Below are 23,477 nucleotides of genomic sequence, written 5' to 3'. Positions count from 1 at the left end.
TGAGGAATTGCCGTTCTCAGTCCTGAGGTTTACTTACGAGGAATAGAGGTCGTTTTCTTTGGGTTGGTCTCCGCACGACTGCGCAATCAGCTGAAAGGCAGGTACTCTTTCCGTACTCAATCCCCCCCCCCCCCCCCCCCCTTTTTGCACTTTGAACACCCAGTCGCGCATTATGATGAAACACAGCGCGACAACATGGACCTTGAATGGAAGGGAGTAACACCAATGCTAGCTCATTATTGTTTCGAACACGCAAGATTACACGGCACACGCTATCCAGGGGTCGGTAAGGAGGCGAGGTATGCTCCGTTAGCCCCGTTTAGGTTTGCACCCCCTAAACAAAATTGGCCGATGATTACGCTTCTCGGCATTATAATTTTTGAGCGCAGCTGCTGCTGTACCGTAAGCGACCGCATATAGAGCACGCAGTGCCTAACAGAAGCGGCTCTGGGTTTCAGCCTGGGTAGCTCGCATAAGCGAACTGTCGCCGCTGAGCCTCGGCTCGCGCTACTCTGGCGCCATCTTTGTATGAGCGGAGATTACAAGTGGCATTCCTCGAGAAGCCCTCGCCGCACACCTCATCTATGACGTCATCGGCGAGAAAACTGCGGCGCGCGCCCTTCTCTGGTGCCGCAGGGGGCCGCTGCCGCGCAACCTGCCTTCACGCTACCGTCGCACTGTCCTACTCCACTTTGCGCATTGCACTCGGTTACGCCGACCGCGTGGCACGCTGCTCGACACAGGAACGGGTGCCAAGGAGCTGCGCTCTCAAACAGCAAGAATTCCGTTACGTTCTGAGGTCAGAATCTGTTCAAATTGTGTACCTTCACAATTTCGTACGTTTAGGGATGACTACTTTTCTAGGCTTGCGGAGCATATCCTGCCTCTTGGGGAGTGCGTTATGAAAGTTTACTCTCACAGTAATTTGTATTTAGTGCGCAGGCTGAAGGCTCTCGCCTGTTTTTCTATTCACCGCCCTTGTAGCCGCGCTGGTTTTCCCCATGATGACGTCAAACCCAGCTGCTTTCAGTCCTTAAGGCCCCTTTTTGTACCGATGCGTACACTGGCCGGGTGTCCATCAAGATTGGGCACCAGGGCAGCAGTGGTTCACGCCGTAACGTTGCTAGAAAAGTCTGCGCTTCAGCTCTAGCAAAATGAAGCGTGTCTTTCGAAGCAGTGCCTCGCACTAAAAGGAACGTGTCCCACAGGCCAGGAAAAGATGACACGGTTGCAGAAACTAGAGGTCGTCGATGCTGATGCGGCCTTGGGCTTTGGGCACTTTGCTCACGTCCAGCGTTGGGAAGTCCTTGCCGGGCACGTACTCCATGTACTTCTCAACCATGCGTCGGCCCTCGGTGTCTGGTGCCCAGTCCGAGTCTTCTAATTCGAGAACCTGGACCGGATGGGTTGGCAATGTTTGGAGCCTCTGTCGTCTTTGCGCGCTCAAAACGCAGTGCGATTAACGGCACAGACAGAAGACTGCAAGCAGAAAACTAGGCATGCGCTAAACCCCTCGACATGAAAATATTACGTGAAGCACGTAGAAAAAAAAATAAAGACCAAATTTCAAATAAGTCTAAACAAAGGTAAGGTTGGATAGGCGCACGGGTAATTTCTCTCATACTTACTACAGATGAGTTTGGTCTCTATCTTGCTAACAGTAACACACGTACTATCGGGGACCAAAGTGGTATACTCCACGTAGTGGGAGGTAGAGCAACGGCAAACTGCATCGTAACGCCATCTAGAGGCGACACCTGGGACCGAGGTAGCCAATCGGAGCCCTTTATTATTTGCAGGCTTGTCGCTCGACTCGTTTTAATGTTTCGTGCTATAGATGGCGATAAAATGCAGTTTTACGTTGCTCCGGCTCCCGCTGGGTGGAGTATACCACTTTTGTCCCCGATAGTACATGTCTTAGGGCTCTATCGAGATTCTAGAGGCCCGTGTGCTGTGCGATGTCTGTGCACAGTAATGAACTCCAGGTGGCCGAAATTCCCGGGGCCCTTCGCTACGGCATCCCTCACAGCTTGACTAGATTTACTAAGCTTATTCGCGAATGCAGCGCCACCCAGCGGTCCTCACCTGCGCCTCCCGGCTGTCCTGTATGCCGGCGAGGCTCTGGAGCAGCGTGACGCACTGTCCCTGCTGGCAGTAGTAGGCGGCGCCCTTGGCCTTCTCGAAGTGGCAGCGTGTGCCGTCGGGAAGCACGCCCGTCTCGTTCGTCTGCTCGTTGAGGAAGAACTTGGCCGCGATGTACGCGTCGCCCCGGTAGCCGCAGTGGATGGCGCAGGCGCGCCATGGTTGGGCTGCGAGGATAACATGCGACACCATTCACGACTGTACCGTCCTGGCCGCCCGTGTTCCGTTCGCAACCAGTCGAGCTAGGATGGGGACTTTCAGAATATATGGAGACCATATCGGCTAGGGGCATAGGAGTATAGCGGGGCGCGCCAGTGCGAATGCGCGGGGCAATAAGCGGAGGGGCGTTATTTTCCTGCGCCGGAGATCTGGCGCCCCGCTATTGCCCTAGGACCCTAACCGATAAGGTCACCCTATTCAAAATCTATTTAATGCTTTCCCCGCTGATATCACAGTATAAAAAGAAAATGGCGTATACCGTTTCAAACGCCTCATCGAAAGGTCTTTCTACTGCCGCGAGTTTCGCGGTGCATCCAAAAATTTGCAAGACTTACGTCTTACAGACCTCCCGTACGGATGACCGTGTGTGTGGTGTCTTCTCCCTTCTACAAGGCCCGGATTCTTGCATATCTATTTTAATTGTGAGGCAACTTTGGACTATAGTGAAGTACTGTTATGGAAATATTGAGGGTAATGGTTTATTCTTCCGATGCGTTAAAAAATATTTCTATTGAAGTTTGTCCATCGCTCGCATCGAGCAGTTAACACTTGCATAGAAAACCAACGATAAAGGTTTTTACGATGGCACAAACTTTATTAACAAAAACAACAAAAGCCTTCCGAGGGGAGATGTGCGGATATATTGATTGTTATAGTGAAATCTTACGATATATGAAAAAGTTGCTTTGATAATCTATTTCTAATTCAAAAATGCCCTTCTACTGAATTCATGGGTATGAAGTTTCACGTACTACATCGACAAAAGGTGCATTCCTATGAGCGTGTGAGATATCGTCAGCCTGGCCAATTATATGAACTTATATGAACACGACAACGTTGGGTAAACTAGGCCTGTGGGGCTGAAATTCGCCTGTCTGGCGACGTAGACTTTAGTGAGTAGGTTATGCTAGAGAAGAGTGGGGTATGGCTGTGTCAGCCAGATTGAAGGCACGTAATAGGTTTACTCAGAACGACCCGGCAGGGGAAATGTATGTAAACGTTGTCGAACCAAAAAGTTTGCGTATAGGGAGTGGTGAGGAGAAATAAGACCCTGCTTTGCACTGGTGTAATCGCATCTTCGAGACAGCGGCGGGATAGCGCGATCTTGCAGGCTGCCTTTGAATCCTCGCACTGCATTGCTCAACGCTGGGTATCAGTGTCGTTGCAGTCGCGCTTGTCTTGACTCTCTAAGGTTGACCATGTAAACGCGCAATCAAATCGGGACGGAGGGGACCTAGTTCAGCCCGAAGCATGACTCAACTTACTCCTTTTCGGTTCTTGCACACGAAGCTATACTCTTATTATTCGCGCGTACACAACAGAAGCTGTCGTATCGGAAGGGAAGTACAGAGGCTCTGGCATGAGAACAGTTTCAGCGTAGGCAACGTTTTTCAACATCTACGCAGATAAGCAAGGCACGCAGAAAGTGACTGCGCATTGTCGGGGAGAGGACCGATGCCAAAGATACGCAGCAGCCCCTAAATGCGGCGGTTTGCCCGGCGAAGTCTGAGGTATAGGTGAAGTGGAAAATTTTTTTTAAAAGGCGCACTCGCTTGACGTGATGTATCATTTGCCCAGGAGAGCGCCGCGTGGTGCTCTGTGATAGGTGACTCGGTCGTGCAGTATCAGGTATGACGTTTCGGGTCCTTAGCGGCTTGTTGCTTTGGGCGTGCGTACCGTGTCGCTGTTCAGTCTGTTAACGATACCGATTACACTACGGTTAACTCGAGGAGATGGCCCCGCTTCACCAGGTTCACTGTTTTACACTGCCGCATTCTCATCGTCCAACAGTGACTGCGGTGATTGTGCCTGTGGGCGTGCTGTGATACAGTGAAGTGGATGCCTGAATGCTACTGCCCTGAAAGCAAAAATTCTGATGTCTTCGCTGCTAACAATGATCTGGTAAGAGCTTTGAAACGTTTTTCTACTGGTATTTTACTTGATCAATGGACATATGACTAACACAGTGTGCTGTCAGAGGAGTTTTGGTGTAACGCTTGAATACTGCAGTCTATTAACGAAATAGTTCGTTCTGGGCCAAATGGCACGTTTTCGTTTGAAAGCTACACACGGGATAACGCTGCCTACAACTCTACGGAATGAAGGTGGCTGCGAGTAAGAATTTTGCGTACAAAAAATTAGAAATCTATAAATCGTTGCTATCACGTCGTTGCCTGTTCCAGTTCTTACTCGAGTCGCATGTCATAATGCCGCGAATCTTTAGTGTTTGTTCATTCTTCAAAGGTGCTGCTATGCCGCTTTATCGCTTTGTTTGCGACGTAAGATGCGACCAGATTTATCTCGATTGATCGCATCCAGGCAGCACTGATTCTACGTTGTTCCAGAATGTTCTAGTAATTTTGCACGCTTTATCTCGAAAGTTCGCTATCAGCTTTAAATTGAGCACCGCCGACAGCGAAAGGCATTTTGTTCGACGACCGCCGAGCACGCTTGTTGCTACGCCGCCGCCTAGTGATTCAGTACATTGTGGGCGCAGGTCAGCCAGTTCTCTTGGTCAGGCGAATGTTCTGCGGAGGGGTCGGAGAGGGCAAAGGAGTCTCGTACGTCGAATATTTCGACGAAGAAAGCAATTGTCGTTCCTCTGTTAATGTGCCGGTATTCTTCGCTGAAGTTAGTCAGCAGTACTTCGGCCTGGCCATTGCGGAAATGTGCGATGCCTCTTGCGATGCTGATTGCTCGGTCTAGAAGCAACTGCATGTTCCTCTCGATGATGGCTTCAGCGTTAATGGCTTTCATGGCGCCTACGGTAAGGATAACGCTTGAACGGGATGGGACGCTCACTCCTTCCTCCAGGATACTCAGGGTAACGTGACTTTCTAGAGTTCTCATCGAAGGGATGGCCACGTCCGTCGAAAGCGCGATCAGCTTGGATCGCAGGTCGATGATCGCCTGATGCTCATGAAGGAAATTTATGCCCAAGATCACTACGCGGGGGCATTGCAGTAGAACAATGAGGGTCGCAGGATAGGTACGTCCTTTGATAGTCACTCGCACTGTGCATTGTCCTAATGGCGTAATGAGGTGGCCCCCTGCGGTGCGAATTTATGGGCCGTCCCAAGCGATCGTGACTTTCCTCAGCTGCGCAGCGAATGTTCCATTCATCACCGGGTGATCGGCTCCTGTGTCGACTAGAGCGGTAACTTTTCGTCCTTCGATGAGTGTTCTAAGTCGGATGTCCTGGCTCTTTGCGTTGCACGTCCTCCTGGGCGTCGAATGACGGCTTCGTCGGGTATAGGAACTGGATTATGAAGTCATCCCTGTACGCAATGACTGCATCCCAGCGACGCCACGTACGACCAGAAGCTTTCCATGTCGTCTGTCTGAAACCCTACTATAAATCCTATTATGAGCGCTAAAGGACGCTGTGTTTCCCCACCCTGTGTTTGTTTTCGCACGATCCGTTTTATTTGTTGCTAGACGCCTTATTTGTTTTAATGCATCGGGTCGATTCTTCTTTGAAAGAGGAGTAAGGACGCGAATCTTTGCAGTGTTTGTTCATTCTTCAAAGCTGCCGGCACGCCGCTTTATCGCTTTGTTTGGGATTCAAGATGCGAGCAGATTTATCTCGATTGATCGCATCCAGACAGGCCTGATTCTACGTTGTTCCAGAATGTTCTAGTAACCTTGCACGCTTTAACTTTATCTCTAAAATTCGCTATCAGCTTTAAATTCAGCCCGGCCGACAGCGGCGGTGATTATGTTCGACGACCAACGAGCACGTTCGTTGCTACGCCGCCGAGTGATTGTCCATTGTGGGTGCAAGTCAGCCCAAAATAAAGAGTTTTGTTTCGACAGCACTTTCGCAGCCTTTCTACTCTCTGGACTGCAGTTACCACTTCGTGACAATATGCACAGCGCCGGTTCGGTCCAATTCGTTGGTTCTTCAAAATTTTTCCTCTTGCGAACGTTCTCTTCTGGAATGCAGAACTTCGAAGCCAGGCCGCATCCGCCTTTACAATAACGTCATAGAGCCTACCGCAAATGGTTCAAATGCGTGGGAGTCATTTCTCGTCTGTGATCGCGCCACATTCTCAAGCAACTGACGGCGCCGTCCAAGGAATGAATTTAGCAGAGGCGATCCGTCACACTTTTCGAAGCCGGAAGAGAAGAGGCCGTCATGCCAGTTGTCTCGTCACGCTTACGCCGAGATGACAGGCGAGCAGACGGTCTAGCGTCGTGCCGCGCAAGCCGTACCGCCGGCAGCTGACAGACGGACCGTTGCCGCGATGAAGAAGGAAAAGAAAACAAAAAGGAGGCTGCATGGCGTGACGCCTCTGAAGGCAAGTCATGAAAAGAAACAAGTCGAGCTCCGCTTTCGCTCGCTGCTTAGCGTCGCACCTGCGCTTGAAATTAGATACGCGCCTGGAAGCTTAAACCCGTTTAACCTGAGCTGGTACGAATTCCGCATGCAAGAGCCGCCGGACAGGAGCTTCGCCGCAGCATGCACGTTCACACACAAAAAAAAAAAATTAAAGGGGGCATTTAAGCTCCGTCTTAACAGTATGACGCGATAGCGTACTGGGATAATTCCCATATATGCAAAAGAAATTCAAAATTGAAAGTGGTTTTTGTGGAAAGGAAACGGCGCAGTATGTCCCGCATCTCGACGCACACCTGAACCACGCCGTAAGAGAAGGGATAAAGGAGGGAGTGAAAGACGAAAGGAAGAGGTGCCCTAGTGGAGGGCTCCGGAATAATTTCAACCACCTGGCGCGGTTCAGGTGTCCAACGATATATGAGACAGATACTGCGCCATTTCCTTTCCCCCAAAAAACAATTAAAAAAATAAAAAAGATCTTTAACGTGCACTGACATCGCACAGCACACGGGCGCCTATGCTTTTCTCCTCCATCGAAACGCGGCCGCTGCGGTCGGGTTCGAAACTGGAAACTACGGATCAGTAGCCGTATATGCAGAAGGTTATTCTCTGCGCCAGGAGGTGTATGGGGACTCCCAGGGATCTATGAGTGTAAAGCAGAGTATATGCAAAAGTAATAATTATAATCGGTTTTTGGGGAAATGAAATGGAGCAGTATCTGTCTCATATATCGTTGGACAACTAGACCGCACCGTATGGGAAGAGATAAAGAAGGAAGTGAAAGAAGAAAAAGGTGCCGTAGTGGAGGGCTCCGGAATAATTTCGACCACCTGGGGATCTTTAACGTGCACTGACATCGCACAGCACACGGGCGCCTTAGTGTTTTGCCTCCATAAAAACGCAGCCGCCGCGGTCGGGTTCGAAGCCGGGAACTCCGCATCAGTAGTCGAGCGCCCTAATCACTGAGCCACCGCGGCGGGTATATGCAGAAGGTCATTCTCTGCTTTACACTCATAGATCCGTGGGAGTCCTCATACACCCCCTGGCGCAGTGGTTAAGTGAGGCGCCACTATGCTGCAATGGCAGGTGCTCCCAGCGGTGGGACTTGTGCGGCCCTGGTTGCTCTTCCCGAGCGACCAATCATAAATTGAACTGCCACGTGCCCCGATAAGCAGTTTGCTCATCATCCGGCAGGCTAGTTGTGATGGTGCTCGAAGGTCACGTGACCTAGGTGGGCCACCTGCCTCCTACGTTGCTCTCTGGGCGTCACCTGCCAGAGTCATGCTCATGATTTTTCGGTCACAACGCGGCCAACGCTGACACCAGATTTTCTGGACAGCGGGGCCTTTAACGCTTTCGCGTTAAAGCACCACGAATCAAGCCATGGCTTCCAGTTTGGTAACATTTAACCCACTAATTCCCCAAAATAAGTGCGCAAAAGAGCCCTCGGGGAGAGAAGGCAGCGGTGTTAGTGGAGGATGGCTTGCGGAGGCTGAGTGCTCCAATCAGTCGTCCTTTTTTTGTCATGCAGCTCGGATATCGAAGGTCTGTCCTATAGTCTTTCCTCCCTCCATGTCGCAAACAGACATTTAGTCTGTTTAGTCTTGCAACATTACCTAGAGGGAAAGCTGGCGGGAATATCTGAATATCTGATTTAATATCTGCTACGGGTCCTATTTGGACCCAAGATATTAAACTTATTTTTAGAATGTGGCGGCGGAGTGCTTGAAGCTTGCTTCACCTCCACCGCGGGTTGGCCCGGTGTTGCACTGCCTCCGGGATCGGCCCGTAATATAATAGCGCGCGTCTTTACTTCGAATCTTTGCTCTCCTATCTCAACTCTCCTACTTTCAGCACGTGCAGCGATTGTGGCTCAGCTTGAGCCAGTGGGCAGGCCCCTGCACTTTCCTTTTCATTCTTCCTGCCAGCAACAGCAAGAAAGTAAACAAAACTGGCGCAGCCCTCTATAGTTCCCGGGTTCGAACCCGACCGCGGCGGCTGCGTTTTTATTGAGGAAAAACGCTCAGGCGCCCGTGTGCTGTGCGATGTCAGTGCACGTTAAAGATCCCCAGGTGGTCGAAATTATTCCGGAGCCCTCCACTACGGCACCTCTCTCTTCCTTTCTTCTTTCACTCCCTCCTTCATCCCTTCCCTTACGGCGCGGTTCAGGTGTCCAACAATATATGAGACAGATACTGCGCCATTTCCTTTCCAACAAAAACCAATTATTAATTATTAATTATTATTATTAACCCTCTATGCCATTTCTTGAAGAGCACTTCATCCAACAATAGTCAACAATAGTCATCCAACAACGCTCAACAATAGTCAAGCCAAATATGAAACTACTTCTTGCCGACATTCGTGTGCCTACGCGTGGTAGGTGAACTATCGCAGCGCTAGCTTTCCCTCTAGTTATATTGAGAAACTATGCATTTAGTGTCCAAGCAGTGACGTTGGTAGGGACAACTTTCACTGTTAATAGACGATTTTAGCATAACGGCGACGTACTACCAGAGACGTATAGCTGTTTACCGGACCCGTCTTGCGCATGAGCAGTGGCATTGTTGGGGTGAGGGGCAGCCACTGCGTGTGTGCAAGAGGGGTTCGATAAACCGGTATACGTCTCCGGTATGCTAAAAACGACTAATGACTCATGACGCAGCGCGCGTTGCAAAAAGTTGACTGCACTATAGCAGCGCTTCCAGTTCGATGACTGACCTTATGGAACATGGCACCATCAGGTGGTGAAAACTGTCAGAGGACTAAACGGTGGATTTGGCGGGTTCACCAGGCACTCTAGCAGTGGTGTACTCTAAACAGAAAATAGTAAAAAGGGAGTAAGTTGGCCTCGCCCAGCCTCTGTAAAGGCTGTGCTCTAAAGGACAGCTTACTTCCTTTTTACTCGCGCATAGGCGTATTCGCGTTTAGAGTGTGCAAAACGAGGTTGTATATCCAGATGTTCTCCGAGATCCATGGTGGGTGCACAGCGCAACAAAGGCGGGACAAAGGCAAGGCAAGCGCTAACAACTGAGTTTATTGAAGAACGAAATAAACTCAGCTGTTAGCCAGCGCCTGTCTTGCCATTGTCCCGCCGTTGTTGCGCTGTGCACCCACCATGAATGCTTACCAACTCGCCCAAATCTCCGCTTTACTCAATGTGGTCTCGGAGGTGGCTGCGTAGGGGCGTTTACAATGCTACCCCGTACGCTGGCTTACCTGCACTGTACGGAACTTTGGTACCCGTGGGCTTGAGCTCCGGCTTGAAGCGAGCGAACGCGGCGCACTTTTCGTCTATGTACTCCTTGTTGGACTTGAAATGCGTGCACTGCGAAGCCTGCGAGAGAAACTTCGCGGTAAGTGGACTGACGACAAAAGACCCGACACCAACAATTGCCCGCAGGCAAAAGGCTGTAGCTCGGTTAGGCCACGTAAAAAACAATTCTCTGTCGCTCTGTCTCTGATAAACCTGTATGGGAGCAGAAAGGAAGTGAGCTAGCCTCATGCGCACTTCCTTTTAGGGGAGGGATATTCTGGTCAATAAAAAAATAATAAATGTCAAGAAGGGAGTCTCAGTCCGCTAGGCAATATTTTGAACAGGAAATTTGTCATCGTCTGGGGGGGGGGGGGGGCTATTCTGCCGAAGCCCTGGGGCAGATATCTCTTCAAAACAAATTCTGTTTTCAAAACATGCGAAATTCTATAGTAGCTACGATGATTTTAATATAGGTTTCAATCTCCTTTATTTGTTAACTTCAAGACCTCCGGTGCTGGGTTTAAAAGCCTGCTTTCATTCCTAACTGCATCAAGTTACTAAGCTTTGCAGTGGTAATATACCTCCGTTGTCAAGATTGGGCATCCCGTATACTTAGTGTTTGAAATCTACCTAAATCTAATTAGTGGTCGAAAGCATGCCGTGCCCATGAAAGAAAGTGCGCTAGAGGACAGCTTCCACATCGGCTTAATTCGCGTTTAGAGTGCGCCGTGGATCTTCTTTCTGAGCCTGCACCAAAAGTGCACCACAAGAGAAGGGAAAGGAAAAGGCGCCCGTGTGCTGCGCGATGTCAGTGCACGTCAAAGATCCCCAGGTGGTCGAAATTTATCCGGAGACCTCCACTACGTCACCTCTTTCTTCCTTTCTTCTTTCACTCCCTCTTTTATATATCCCCTTACGGCGCGGTTCAGGTGTCCGCCGAGATATGTGAGACAGTTACTGTGTCATTTACCCTACCGCGGTGGCTGCGTTTTTATGGAGGAAAAACGCTAAGGTGCCCATGTGGTGTGCGATGTCAGTGCACGTTAAAGATCCCCAGGTGGTTGAAATTATTCCGGAGACCTCCACTACGGCACCTCTTTCTTCCTTTCTTCTTTCACTCCCTCCTTTATCCCTTCCCTTGCGGTTCAGGTGTCCAACGATATATGAGACAGATACTGCGCCATTTCCTTTCCCCCAAAAGACCAATTATTATTATTATTACTGTCATTTTTTTTCCTGAAAACCAATTTTCAATTTTCAAAGGAAGGAATGAAGGGGCGAAAGAAAGTGGAAATGAAAATTAGTTGTAGGGAAATGGCGCAGTGTCTGTCTTACATATCGGCCGACACCTGAACCGCGCCATAAGGGAAGGGATAAAGGAGGGAGTGAAAGAAGAAAGGAAGAAAGAGGTGTTGTAGTGGAGAACTCCGGAAGCAGATTCTCCCCTTTAGAATGCTGTGTTTAGTATAGAGAGGTCGCGCTGCATATCGAACTAGAACCTGGGGATCTTTAACATGCACTGACATCGCACAGCACACGGGCGCCAGTTGCGTTTCGCCTCCTTTGAAGAGAGGAATTGTGTAGGGTGCAGTTACAGCTCGAGGCCCAAGGCGGGCGTAGGTGGGTAGCTTTCTTCTCCACACCCCATTGTCGTTGAACAAATGAAATGAGCTCAAATCTAAGGGCGTTGGTGTCAACATTCCTCACTGCGAAACTGCCTGTTGCGATGTCCTATTCTTTTCGTAGGGGCGCCAAATTTCTAATACTATTATCAGGCGAGTTGAGTGCACTGCTAATAGAAAGGCCACAGGGCGCCGAGTTGCGTGCCTTATGTTGTGTAGTGCTAAATTAACCGTTGGCAATGCACCAGTCACCCTGCCATTTCGCCTTGTCAAAAGCAAGTGCACTGTCCTACCTGCCCACAAAGGGCCTACACCAAGCATATGCGGTCGGTATCTCTTTCGGTGCACGTTAAAGAGGCCCAGGTAGTCTTAGTAATTAATCTGGGGGCCTTCAGTGCGGCGTCTATCATAGCCCATACGCGTTCCTTTGGGATGTTAACCGCTACACAACACAACATAGTATAACAAAACACAACGCGATTCAACACAGTACAATGCAATACAACCGAACACAACACAACATAAGAAAACACAGCAAAATTTAAAACAATGCAATATAAAAACAGAATAAATTGCAGTTCAACACAGCACAACAGAACATAACAGGACATAACACAAAATAACAAAACACAATCGAATACAATGCGGTTGAACAGAACACAACACCCTATAAGACAACATAACACAATTAATTAATTGGTTTTTGGGGAAAGGAAATGGCGCAGTACCTGTCTCATATATCGTTGGACACCTGAACCGCGCCGTAAGGGAAAGGATAAAGGAGGGAGTGAAAGAAGAAAGGAAGTGAGAGGTGCCGTAGTGGAGGGCTCTGGAATAATTTCGACCCCCTGGGGATCTTTAACGTGCACTGACATCGCACAGCACACGGGCGCCTTAGCGTTTTTCCTCCATAAAAACGCTGCCGCCGCGGTTGGGTTCGAACCCTGGAACTCCGGATCAGTAGTCGAGCGCCCTAACCACTGAGCCACAGCGGCGGGTCATAACACAACACTGCTGAGATTTTTGAGAAATGGGAAAAGATGAAATAACCCAGTTTCATGATGTGGACAAAGTATTTGGACGTATTTTGTTCACGCCTCTTATGGCTTAAGTGTTATGTTTGATAATCGTTCATTTCAGTTTTTCGCCTGGAACTTCGTTTTGTATATTTAGAAAGATGTTTGTAAATCCCGATTTTTGTAAATCTAAGCTAATACCGCTGAATGCTGAATTTGACTGTTTGCAACTAGGGGTATGCGAATAGCAGTTGTTCGAAACCAAATGGAATACGAAGGAAATACTGACAGAGGTGAATGGAATATGAATTAAATAATTTTTGTAATATTCACCACTCTTTTGAATATTGGTGCAAACGAATGATCGTGCGAAACAGCGAAGTGTTAGCGGCGGCGCTGCGGTACAGAGCTATTGCTTATAGAGTCACAGATTAATCGATTAAAAGACGCAACACTAATGTCCACTAAGAGGACGCAAAACGAAATCTGTGATTAGCTCCATGACTGTCATGTTATACGTGTAAGAAAGTTACCTTTTTCTGCTAATTACGAGAGTGAATTAATTACATAGTGAGATTTAAGTCGATGGAGGAAGCGAGAACTACGTCTGTGCATCGGCCTCCGATGTCGGACATTAAGGCAAGGTTTGTTGAACCTGCCTGAGCTATGCCGCGTCATCCACCTGCAGGTCACGTGCACTGTAAAAGCAGTGACCCGAATGGACCATTTCGCAACACTGAACCCGACAAGCAGACCCGACACGCTTAACCCGATACGCTGAACCTGATACGCTGAACCCGATGCCACGCAAATCGGTCGCGGTAGCTTGCTGTGCAGCGTCATTGTGAACTATTCTTTTAAAACAGTCGTCGAAGAAATCCATGGACAGCCACATTCGAGCTTCATGCCAATTATTCGGAAAGAAATAGAAAACTTGAAAAAGTATTTTATTCGCTTTGAATATTATTGGTCATCCAATATTTGATTCGCTAGAGGAATCGGATAGGGAAATATTTGATTCGCTTTTCGAAAATTTCTAATATGCACGCAGCTCTACTGGGCCGCATAACAATGTGTCTGTACGCGAACTTGCCAATGAGCTGTTCACGCTTGCAGCAGCAGTGGACATCATTTTGTCCTTGCATCCACCACGTACACCACTCGTCGTGTAGTGAACGAAGACTTCAGGCTTGTTCAAGCTTCATTGCTTCTAAACTTTTCTTCGAGACAATTTTAATACAAAGCAGCCCGTAGTCTCTCTATGAAAAAGGACTCCGTCACCTTCTTTTCGGCCGTGATGTCGCAGGGCGTGAGCATAAGGCTGTCTCCTTCACAGCCTTCCAGGGTGTTTCTCCTCCTGCGAAAAACGCAAAAGGAAAATGGTCAGAGAAAGATGGTAACTGCCAGTGCAGTAGAGATCGAGGGTGCCAACATTTTCGTTCACGACACTTCACCCGTAAGAGAAGACTCAAACCACTTCACAGAACTGCACAACCGCGCTCGTGTAGTTCGTGTGTTGTTGTCAATGGTAGTTGCGTCCCCACACACATAGCGCGATTTTTGGGCCTCGAGTACAGCGGTACATTAGACGCTTTGGCCCTGTGAACCAAAGAAGCACGCGGTCAGTCTGCGTCACGGAGAGACGGCGCTGTGATTCGGGAAGAGGAAGAACATTAGGAATAAAAGTACGAAATAGAAAAAAAAGCTTAGGGTCATCTTAACCTTAATTTTCAAGAATAAAATGTGATAGCATTTAAAATTGATCCACTGTATAATATTCTAAACGACTCCGATATATTTTTTAAATGGGCCCACTTAAGAAAATGAATTAAGGTGAATTAATAGGGATTAGTGGATAACTTAAGGTGAATTAATGGGAATTGAGGGGTTGTGTGGAAAAGGTAGATTAGTGGCTATTAGTGGGTGGGTTACAGTACATTATTTGGAACTATGACTGGATTAAAGTGCAAGAACGGGTAAGGTTAGTACACTTCTCTACAAGCTGGTCCTTGCATTTTCAAATATGGTGGTACTGTTGACGTCACAATCCTCTAGACTAATCTGGAAATTTTTTTATTGTGAAACCGGGTAGATTTTGCATAACGAGAGCCTAAATTATATCGCATTTAATAAAAAAACAGGAACTTTATTTACTAGTTAGGGATGCGCTCGCCACCACCCTGACCCAAGGGGGTTGCAATATCTTGCATCCATCAATGCAGGACTGGAGAAGGGATACATATTCTTAAGGATGGAAAAAAGAGGGTTCTTTTAAATTTACTGTAAAAGCGTCGGCTTTACGCGACCGCATCCTTCAAGACTGCCAATGCAACAATGGGATTCACCACGGAGCAGCCTTTGAACCGCTGGGGCAGGGTCCTTTGGAAGGAAACCTGAGGCTGCCTTTTAATCGCCCCTACCCTTGTATTCGTCCCTATTCCCGAGAAGAAAATGGGCAAAAACGTCCATTCTTTTTGCTTTGGTTTCGATCACTGCCCATTTTGTTCCGTGTTCAGAATTCGTACCGGTCTGTTAGTTATCAACTGTTCACATGATATACCCTGTGCATAATCTGCCACATCGTCAAGCATAGTCTCTAGCTTCTACATTTTCGGTCGCGAATTAGTTCCAGCGCCCACAATTCAGTGGGGCAGTGATCGGGGCTGCGCCCACTTTCTTGCTTACATATCTCGTAAAACCACAACCACTATCGGTGACCTGAAACTAGACCAATCTATTCACGAGAATCCTTCAATGCGGTGTGCGGGTGGACTTAATAAGTGGCTACCTCTTAACTGGTCTGGAAGCAAGCAATTAAACTTCAACCGTAGTTCTAACAAACATATGCGATGATTACCCGCCCTTCTAATGTTGGCCGGTGTTACGAGACACAAATGCAACATCGGACCCTCGTTGCAGTTAAGCGTAATCGGTGTGGCATGCTAACCGAGGCTTGTTGCATGTCCTCTTCATTCGCTTCAGCGGCATGCTGTCCTCGAGGCACGGCTGACTGCATTCGGAAACCGTGGTCCAGTCGCTCCAGTCGCCTGGCTCCACAGGCGTCGTCTTGGGGAACGGCACGCATTTGCTGCCCTGGCACCACTGCGAATCCCCAATTTCCGAGTCATCAAAGAGAAAGACTACACAATGTCTGCGCTAGCACTGCGTAGATGGTTAAATTGAATGTAAGCTTGGTACATTGGAGAATAGCGCGCAGTGCCCTCTATGGTCTACGATACCTTACGCAGCTCCTTATATCAGTGTTGTGACATCACAACTTTGTCATAGCAACAGTGCTCAGTTGATGGCCTGTACACGCGCCTATAGGAACTCTTTCGCGATTTTCATTTGGACGTATTAGAGTATAGAGTCGAGCCCACTTATAACGAGCCTAAAGGTAGCGAGGAATGCGTTGGCTGTAGCGCTTGCCTTGGAGCACAGCCTGATTTGTTTTGTTTTTTTATTAAAGAAGGTGTTCTTGAGCTGCACCGGGACAGACAAATGAACCGCTCGAAAAGAACAGGAACGAAGAAAAAAAGCATACGCGGCGAACACAGGCGTACTGTTTGGCGCAGAAGTTTCGTGCTTGTCTACGCATGCACAGATTATGCGTGGTATCTTTATTCGTTCTTGCACCTCCCGCACTGCTCATTTGTCAATGTGCGCCAACTAACCTTCGGACGATTACTCTTGAGACTTGGTATTCTTGGCTAGCATGTCAAGGACCCTGAAAGCTATAAAACAGCGCTGATAGCATTAGGCTGGCGATAACGAAGGTTCGCAATGTCCTTCCCAACGCCGTTGATGTGTAAACAGTGCAGTGTGTGTTCTCGAAAGGACCTTTTTTTGGCACTGTCCGCGGTCTTTCGACTGAAGGCTTTGCTTAGTAGCCCCATAACTCGCTTGGGGAAAGAAAAAAGATCTCTAGCAAGATTAATTGATGGAATGTCCACGGGGTTAAAGGGCACAACCAGGCATATACCATTTTAACTTTTGACATAATGCAGCGGTAATACCACTGGGTGGCAACTGAGTGGCTGTACCAGCTTGGTTGCATCATCACACGATGTCGCCTTAGAGAAAATATTTCGCCGAGTATGACTCGCTGCAGCGCTCTCAAGCTTTGGTGCAAGGCTTGTGCAAATCTCCCGAGTTCCGTGTTGTTGCCGTCTGCGTCCGCATCCACCATCACGTGACCACCGCCGCAGGTGTGGGTCGGGGAGGAGAAAAAGTACGAATCGGCAAGAAGGACGTCACGGCATCGTCATGAGCACGCCCCGTGTGCCTGGCGGCCAGTCACAAATGTGTGGTGCTGGCGTTGCACAGCGCCGTGCCGGCCACGTGTAAGGTCCATGGATGGCTGGATAAACTGCATCCACTGACGAGGCGAATGGCATCGTGCAGAAATTCCTGCCCTCATGTCGGAAGCTAAGTGCAAAAGCATGCCGGAAAAGAACGCGCCGCCGCTCACAAACCTCGGCTCTACAATACTCGGAGGTATGCGTCCGCTTTGCCCATCACGTGGCATATACCTAGTAACAACGCACAAAAAAAAATGTCTGGGCGCGCACAGGTATCACGTACTTACGCATTTGATTAAATATTTTGTACTACCAGCTCTCAGCATCATTTTGTAGAAGAGCGATTTGTAATTTTTCTGTGAAGCACGACACTAATCCTCAAGGGACACTGGACGTCGCGTTGCATGTTCAGGCCAGCAACTTGTGAAGAAAAAAGACAGACTCACGCTGCTTTCGCCGCAGTAGGTTCCCTCCAGGGCGTGTCCTGCCGCGAACAGGCCGATTCTCTCCGGGCTCTTGCACTGAAGTGCGCGGCATATCGCCTGCGGGAACGAGCATCCGTGTAACTTGGATACGCATTGTGGGGTGAGAGATGGACCGCGGACGGATGTAGGAGCAAAATGCGACAAAGACCATATACGGCAGAAGCTTCGCAAACGAGCAGCAGCGCCAGAACACACACTCGAGTGCGGTGGCAGTAATTTCCAGCGGAAGTAGCATAGATTTCTCGAGGGCAACTGCCACTTTACATCAAGGAAGAGAGATGCCTCTAAGCATGGCAGTCCACTCCCCTCTCAGCACATCGTGCTCGTTTAGGAGTAGCTGCGAATATTGATGGACAACTGCTGCGCCGACTGGGCGTCAGCTCAATCGGCGACTGCCAAACAGATGTCACTGGCACCCATTTTGAACCAGGCCGGTGGCGAGTGCCACACTGGAAAGTAAATCAAAATAAGTTTGATTGATTTCGCACTTTTGTCTTTTTTTATTTTAGTACTATCTTTTTACTTTTAATCAATGTGCACCCTGTCGGCTCCGCCGCATTGAGACGGCTATAGGTGCGTGCTGTAGAGGCCGTATAGGTCAGCATAAGGTAACGCTTATCAAACATATTCCATTCCTCTTTGTTTTCAAATTCCACTCCTTTAATTATTGACTCCCGGAACGGAACGGTTCCCGTTTGCTATTTGTAGAATTCCTTGGCGTGGCGTCGCCTCAGCCAGAGACGGAAAGCGGAAAATTAAAAAAAAAATTAAGGGTACACTTGAGCTCCGCCCTAATGGCATCACACGATAGCTTAATAGGTAAAGATGTGTGCAGACTTGCAGATTTGCAAATATATGCAGATTTGGTTTTTCTCTGCTCAACATTTACAGATCCGTGGGAGTCCTCATGACACTCCTGGCGAAGTGGTGCGGTGGTTAAGCGATGGGTCAGTGCCCTGCAATGGCAGGCGCTGTCACTGATGGGGCTTGTGCGACTTCTATAGCTACAAATAATTTCTTTAACTGCCAACTGCTATGACGGGCAGTTTGTTCACAATCCGGCGGGCGGTTGTTATGACGCCACAAGGTCAAGTGAACTGCGTGGCCCACCTGCTTCCATGGTTGGTTCCCTGGGGATTTTAATTGAGTTTTTCGCTGACAGTCAGCGGCGACGACACAAGATTTTCTGTGACACGAGCTCTTTACGCTCTTGTTAAAAACGGATTGGAATTGGGTTTATCGTTTATGTCTTATAGCGGTTTAACGTTTCAAACTGACTCAGTCTACGAGAAAAGTTTTAGTGAAGGGTTCTAAAAATTTCAGCCACCTGGAGTTCTTTAAAATGCACTGACATCGCACAGTACACGGGCCTCCATAGATTTCCGCCTTCATCGAAATTCGACCGCCGCGGCCGGGATCAAACCCGCATCTTTCAGGTAAGCAGCCGAGCACAATAACCACTGAGCCACCGGGAATAATTCTTGTATTACACTGACATTGTAGCTGGTCTTGAGAGGGTTAGCGGGCCACTCGCACGCAGCTGACACACTCCTGCAGATAAATGCTGAAATGGTACATACATCTAGTTACAATAACAACTAGTTCAAAAGCAATAGCAACGCACGGTCTTTCTGGCTGTTCCGGAATACAGTGATCTGAGTTCAAGTTCGTTTGCATTGAATGTGGGATTTACGAGCACTCGGGTCCGAACCCAATCGCGACGGCCGCGTTTCGATGGAGGGGAACCCAAAAACGCCCGTGTGCTGTGCAATGTCAGTCCACGTTAAAGGTTAAATTGAAATGTATTTGCTGTTGGAGAAAGGAAATGGCGCAGTATCTGTCTCACATCTAGGCGGACACCTGAACCGCGCCCTAACGAAACAGATAAAGGAGGAACTGAGAGAAGAAAGGAAGCAAGAGGTGCCGTAGTGGAGGGCTTCAGAATAATTGCCACCACCTGGGGATCCTTGACGTGTACTGACATCACACAGCACACGGGTTCGATCCCGGGTACTCCGGATCAGATCCCCAGGTGGTCGAAATTATTCCGGAGCCCTCCACTACGGCACCTCTTCTTCCTTTCTTCTTTCACTCCCTCCTTTATCTTTTCCCTTACGGCGCGGTTCAGGTGTCCAAAGATATATGAGACAGATACTGCGCCATTTCCTTTCCCCCCAAAAAAACCAATTATTATTATTACGGCACCTCTTTATTCCTTTCTTCTCTTAGTCCCTCATTTATCCCTTCTCTTACGGCGTGGTTCAGGTGCCCGCCGAGATGTGAGACAGATACTGCGCCTTTTCCTTTCCCCAAAAACTAATTTCCGCGGCGGCTGCGTTTTTATGGAGGAAAAACGCTAAGGCGCCCGTGCGCTGTGCGATGTCAGTGCACGTTAAAGATCCCCAGGTGGTCGAAATTATTCCGGAGCCCTCAACTACGGCACCTCTCTCTCTTCCTTTCATCTTTCACTCCCTCCTTTACCCTTCCCTTACGGCGCGGTTCAGGTGTCCAACGATATATGAGACAGATACTGCTCCATTTCCTTTCCCCCCCAAAAAACCAATTATTATTATTATTTTTTTCTTTTTTCGTTTTCTTTCGTAGCTAGTGCGCTCGGCTACTGATCCAGAGTACCCGGGTTCGAACTCAACCGCGGCGGCCGCGTTTCGATGGAGGCGAAACGCAAAAGGCGCCCATGTGCTGTTCATGCGATGTCAGTGTACGTTAAATATTTGTTGGTTGGTTTTTTGGGGGAAAGGAAATTGCGCAATATCTGTCTCATATATCGTTGGACACCTGAACCGCGCCGTAAGGGGAGGGATAAAGGAGGGAATTAAGAAAGGAAGAAAGAGGTGCCGTAGTGGAGTGCTCCGTAATAATTTCGACCGCCTGGGGATCTTTAACGTGCACTGACATCGCACAGCACACGGGCGCCTTTGCGTTTCGGCTGCATGGAAACGCTGCTGCCGTGGTCGGGTTTGAACCCGGGAACTCCGGATCAGTAACCGAGAGCCCTAACCACTGAGCCACCATAAAAAAACGCTAAGGTGCCCGTGTGCTGTTCCTTACCGTTTTTCATGGAGGCAGAATGCTAAGGCGCCCGTGTGGTCGAAATTATTCTGGAGACCTCCACTACGGCACCTCTTTTTTCCTTTTTTCTCTCAGTCCCTCCTTTATCCATTGCCTTCAGGCGCGGTTAGGGTGTCCACCGAGATGTGCGAGGAAGTTACTGCGTCATTTCCTTTCGTCAAAAATCAAAAACGAATTTTTCTAATCCAGGTAACCCGCCGCGATGGCTCAGTGGTTAGGGCGCTCGACTACTGATCCGGAGTTTCCGGGTTCGAACCCGACCGCGGCGGCAGCGTTTTTATGGAGGAAAAACGCTAAGGCGTCCGTGTGCTGTGCGATGTCAGTGCACGTTAAAGATCCCCAGGTGGTCGAAATTATTCCGGAGCCCTCCACTACGGCACCTCTCTCTTCCTTTCTTCTTTCATTCCCTCCTTTACCCTTCCCTTACGGCGCGGTTCAGGTGTCCAACGATATATGAGACAGATACTGCGCCATTTCCCTTCCCCAAAAAACCAATTATTATTATTATTAATCCAGTTAAATCGTGGGCGATGGATGCGGATTTACTGCTTCGTTATAACCTTGATTCCCAGAGGCATTGCCAAGAGGGCGAAGCAACGCACGTTCATGTTTTCTTCCTTGGCGCTGCACTTGGCCGCGTCGCTCTTGAGGAAGACGGCGCACTGGGCATCCGCGTCCCACTGCTGTCCCGGGGGCGGCGAGGAGCGCCACGAGTTCCACTCGACGGCCTGGCGCAGGCTGCGAACAGGGAAGGGTAACAGAGAGAGAGAGAGACAGAAGGGTTTAGTATTGGTTAGAGATAAATCCTCAAATGTTGGACCCCGTTGCCACGGCTCCACTGGAGATTCCCCCAAACAAAGGAAATACTCAAAAATCATCATTATACCGAAAGGTGCGCAGAAAATAACAATGGAAATCCTTGGACCTATGTCGTCAACCTCCTGCCTTGGCGAGGTATACGAAAAGGTCAATAATAGAAGGCTACAAGACGTTCTTGAAACGAAACAATTAATGCCAGACATAATGTATGAATTCAGGAAAGGACTTTCGGCTCAGGGAAGGTCAGAGCACTGAGAGAAGCAAGAAGGCTTCGCTGCTTGTTTTAAATGACGAATTCATCTTTAGACATATACATTATAGCCTGACCAGCTCAAGCCTCTTCTCAGCCGCCAGAAAATTGCTCCTCGCCACGCTGCGTTTTTATGGAGGAAAAACACTAAGGCGCCCGTGTGCTGTGCGATGTCAGTGCACGTTAAAGATCCCCAGGTGGTCGAAATTATGCCGGAGCCCTCCACTACGGCACCTATTCTTCCTTTCTTCTATCACTCCCTCCTTTATCCCTTCCCTTACGGCGCGGTTCAGGTCTCCAAAGATATATGAGACAGATACTGCACCATTTCCTTTCCCCCCAAACCAATTATTATTATTATTATCACAAAGCCACCAAACGAACAGAAGCCACAATATAGAGAAACTTGCAGGCACGCGGACGCTCCCGAATCGCGCGCGATACGGTAAGGTTCGACCAGAGAATGCCCCGCCGCGGTGGCTCAGTGGTTAGGGCGCTCGACTACTGATCCGGAGTTCCCGGGTTCGAACCCGACCGCGGCGGCTGCGTTTTTATGGAGGAAAAACGCTAAGGCGCCCGTGTGCTGTGCGATGTCAGTGCACGTTAAAGATCCCCACGTGGTCAAAATTATTCCGGAGCGCTCCAGTACGGCGCCTCTCTCTTCCTTTCTTCTTTCACTCCCTCCTTTACCCTTCCCTTACTGCGCGGTTCAGGTGTCCAACGATATATGAGACAGATACTGCGCCATTTCCTTTCCCCCCAAAACCAATTATTATTCGACCAGAGAACTGTACTGCAGAGGAGTGCCATTACTGTGGAGAGATATCTACTCTCCTCCACATGGTCTGGAACTGCCCCACGCAGCTCAAACTTTTTAGCCGTGTAGAAATTAGCTACGAGCAGTGGGAGACGAAGTTGGCTCACTCAGAGCTGCCGTTACAGCACCACCTCATTCACCAAGCCTGGCAAGCGGCCTTCGGGATCCCGGACCTGGGAAGACCACCCGAGTAACCCCAAACGATCAATAAAGTTTACTACTACTACTACTACTACTACTACTACTACTACTACTACTACTACTACTACTACTACTACTACTGCTACTACTGGAATTCTTGGGTAGCTCGCTGCTCATCACCTGATCATTACATCATTTCGCGCAAATGAAGCGATGTGAATTGATCTGCGCACAATGAGACTTGAAGAGCTGACGCTGGAAAACCACCGGCTTCTCTAAAATCCGTCGAAGTGAAAAAAAAGAAAAAGATTCTTGGCGAGGAATTGAAAGGCGCAGTGTCTTAGTTATCGATGGACGCTTAACGACGCCTTTAATGAAGGGAGGAAGGTGGGAGAAAAATAGGGAGAAATAGGTGCCCTTGTGGAGTGCTCCAGGGCTTCCTGTATCTATTCCGATTCTCATCTCCTTCGGGGCAACCGCCAAGAGATATGACCTGAAACCATGCATTGTGCGATTATATTCACGACTATATAATTACATCAGGCAGATTCCTCTGCTGAAATGAGAATTTACTGTTTTTTATTTTCACTTTTTTACTTTTTCATTTTTGTACAAATTATAGTCTAGGACACAAAATTATCCAAATACTCCACTCCATGTCCATGAGTGCGCTTGTATCCGCAATACACTCTGGCCAATCCTTCTCCGTGGGTATGGGCTATTAAGCCCGAGACCATCATCATCATCGTAGGCGTTGCGTTGCGAGGAACAAGTTATGAGAAAAAACAGGTGAGGTTGCACTCGTCGAGTATTTTTGTTTATACTGTTTATAAAGATCGCGCTTAGCTTTGCTACAACGAGGAAGTCGTTACGAGGAGAAGAAAGACACACACAGCCTGAGGTCATCACCATCACATGCATTTATGCGGCAGTTTCACCCAGCGATTGTGGAACTTGCGCGCACAGGCAACCAAGTTTGT

At 48.7% G+C, this 23,477-nt stretch overlaps 1 protein-coding gene and 1 non-coding gene across 2 annotated transcripts in view; one reads left to right on the top strand and one right to left on the bottom strand.

The window, feature by feature from the left end:
• Positions 1–965: 965 nt before the first annotated feature.
• LOC144110622 (uncharacterized) overlaps positions 966–23,477 on the bottom strand; it is a 43,926-nt gene continuing 21,414 nt past the window's right edge. Inside the window, exons 10-16 of the mRNA XM_077643647.1 lie at positions 21,073–21,208; positions 17,342–17,437; positions 15,542–15,696; positions 13,876–13,951; positions 9,920–10,037; positions 2,086–2,309; positions 966–1,393 (exon numbers count right to left, since the gene is read on the bottom strand). Coding sequence (XP_077499773.1) covers positions 1,238–1,393; positions 2,086–2,309; positions 9,920–10,037; positions 13,876–13,951; positions 15,542–15,696; positions 17,342–17,437; positions 21,073–21,208 — 961 coding nt within the window. The 3' untranslated portion in view covers positions 966–1,237. The remainder of the gene's footprint in view (positions 1,394–2,085; positions 2,310–9,919; positions 10,038–13,875; positions 13,952–15,541; positions 15,697–17,341; positions 17,438–21,072; positions 21,209–23,477) is intronic.
• LOC144111689 (U2 spliceosomal RNA) lies at positions 8,312–8,495 on the top strand. The gene has a single exon (XR_013310146.1). It is a non-coding gene; the product is annotated as a U2 spliceosomal RNA (small nuclear RNA).

Source organism: Amblyomma americanum, chromosome 11 (assembly GCF_052857255.1).
Source record: "Amblyomma americanum isolate KBUSLIRL-KWMA chromosome 11, ASM5285725v1, whole genome shotgun sequence".
Taxonomy (NCBI): Eukaryota; Metazoa; Arthropoda; class Arachnida; order Ixodida; family Ixodidae; genus Amblyomma; species Amblyomma americanum.
The sequence above is the reverse complement of the archived record's forward strand: the minus strand, read 5'-3'. Positions and strand labels throughout refer to the sequence as shown.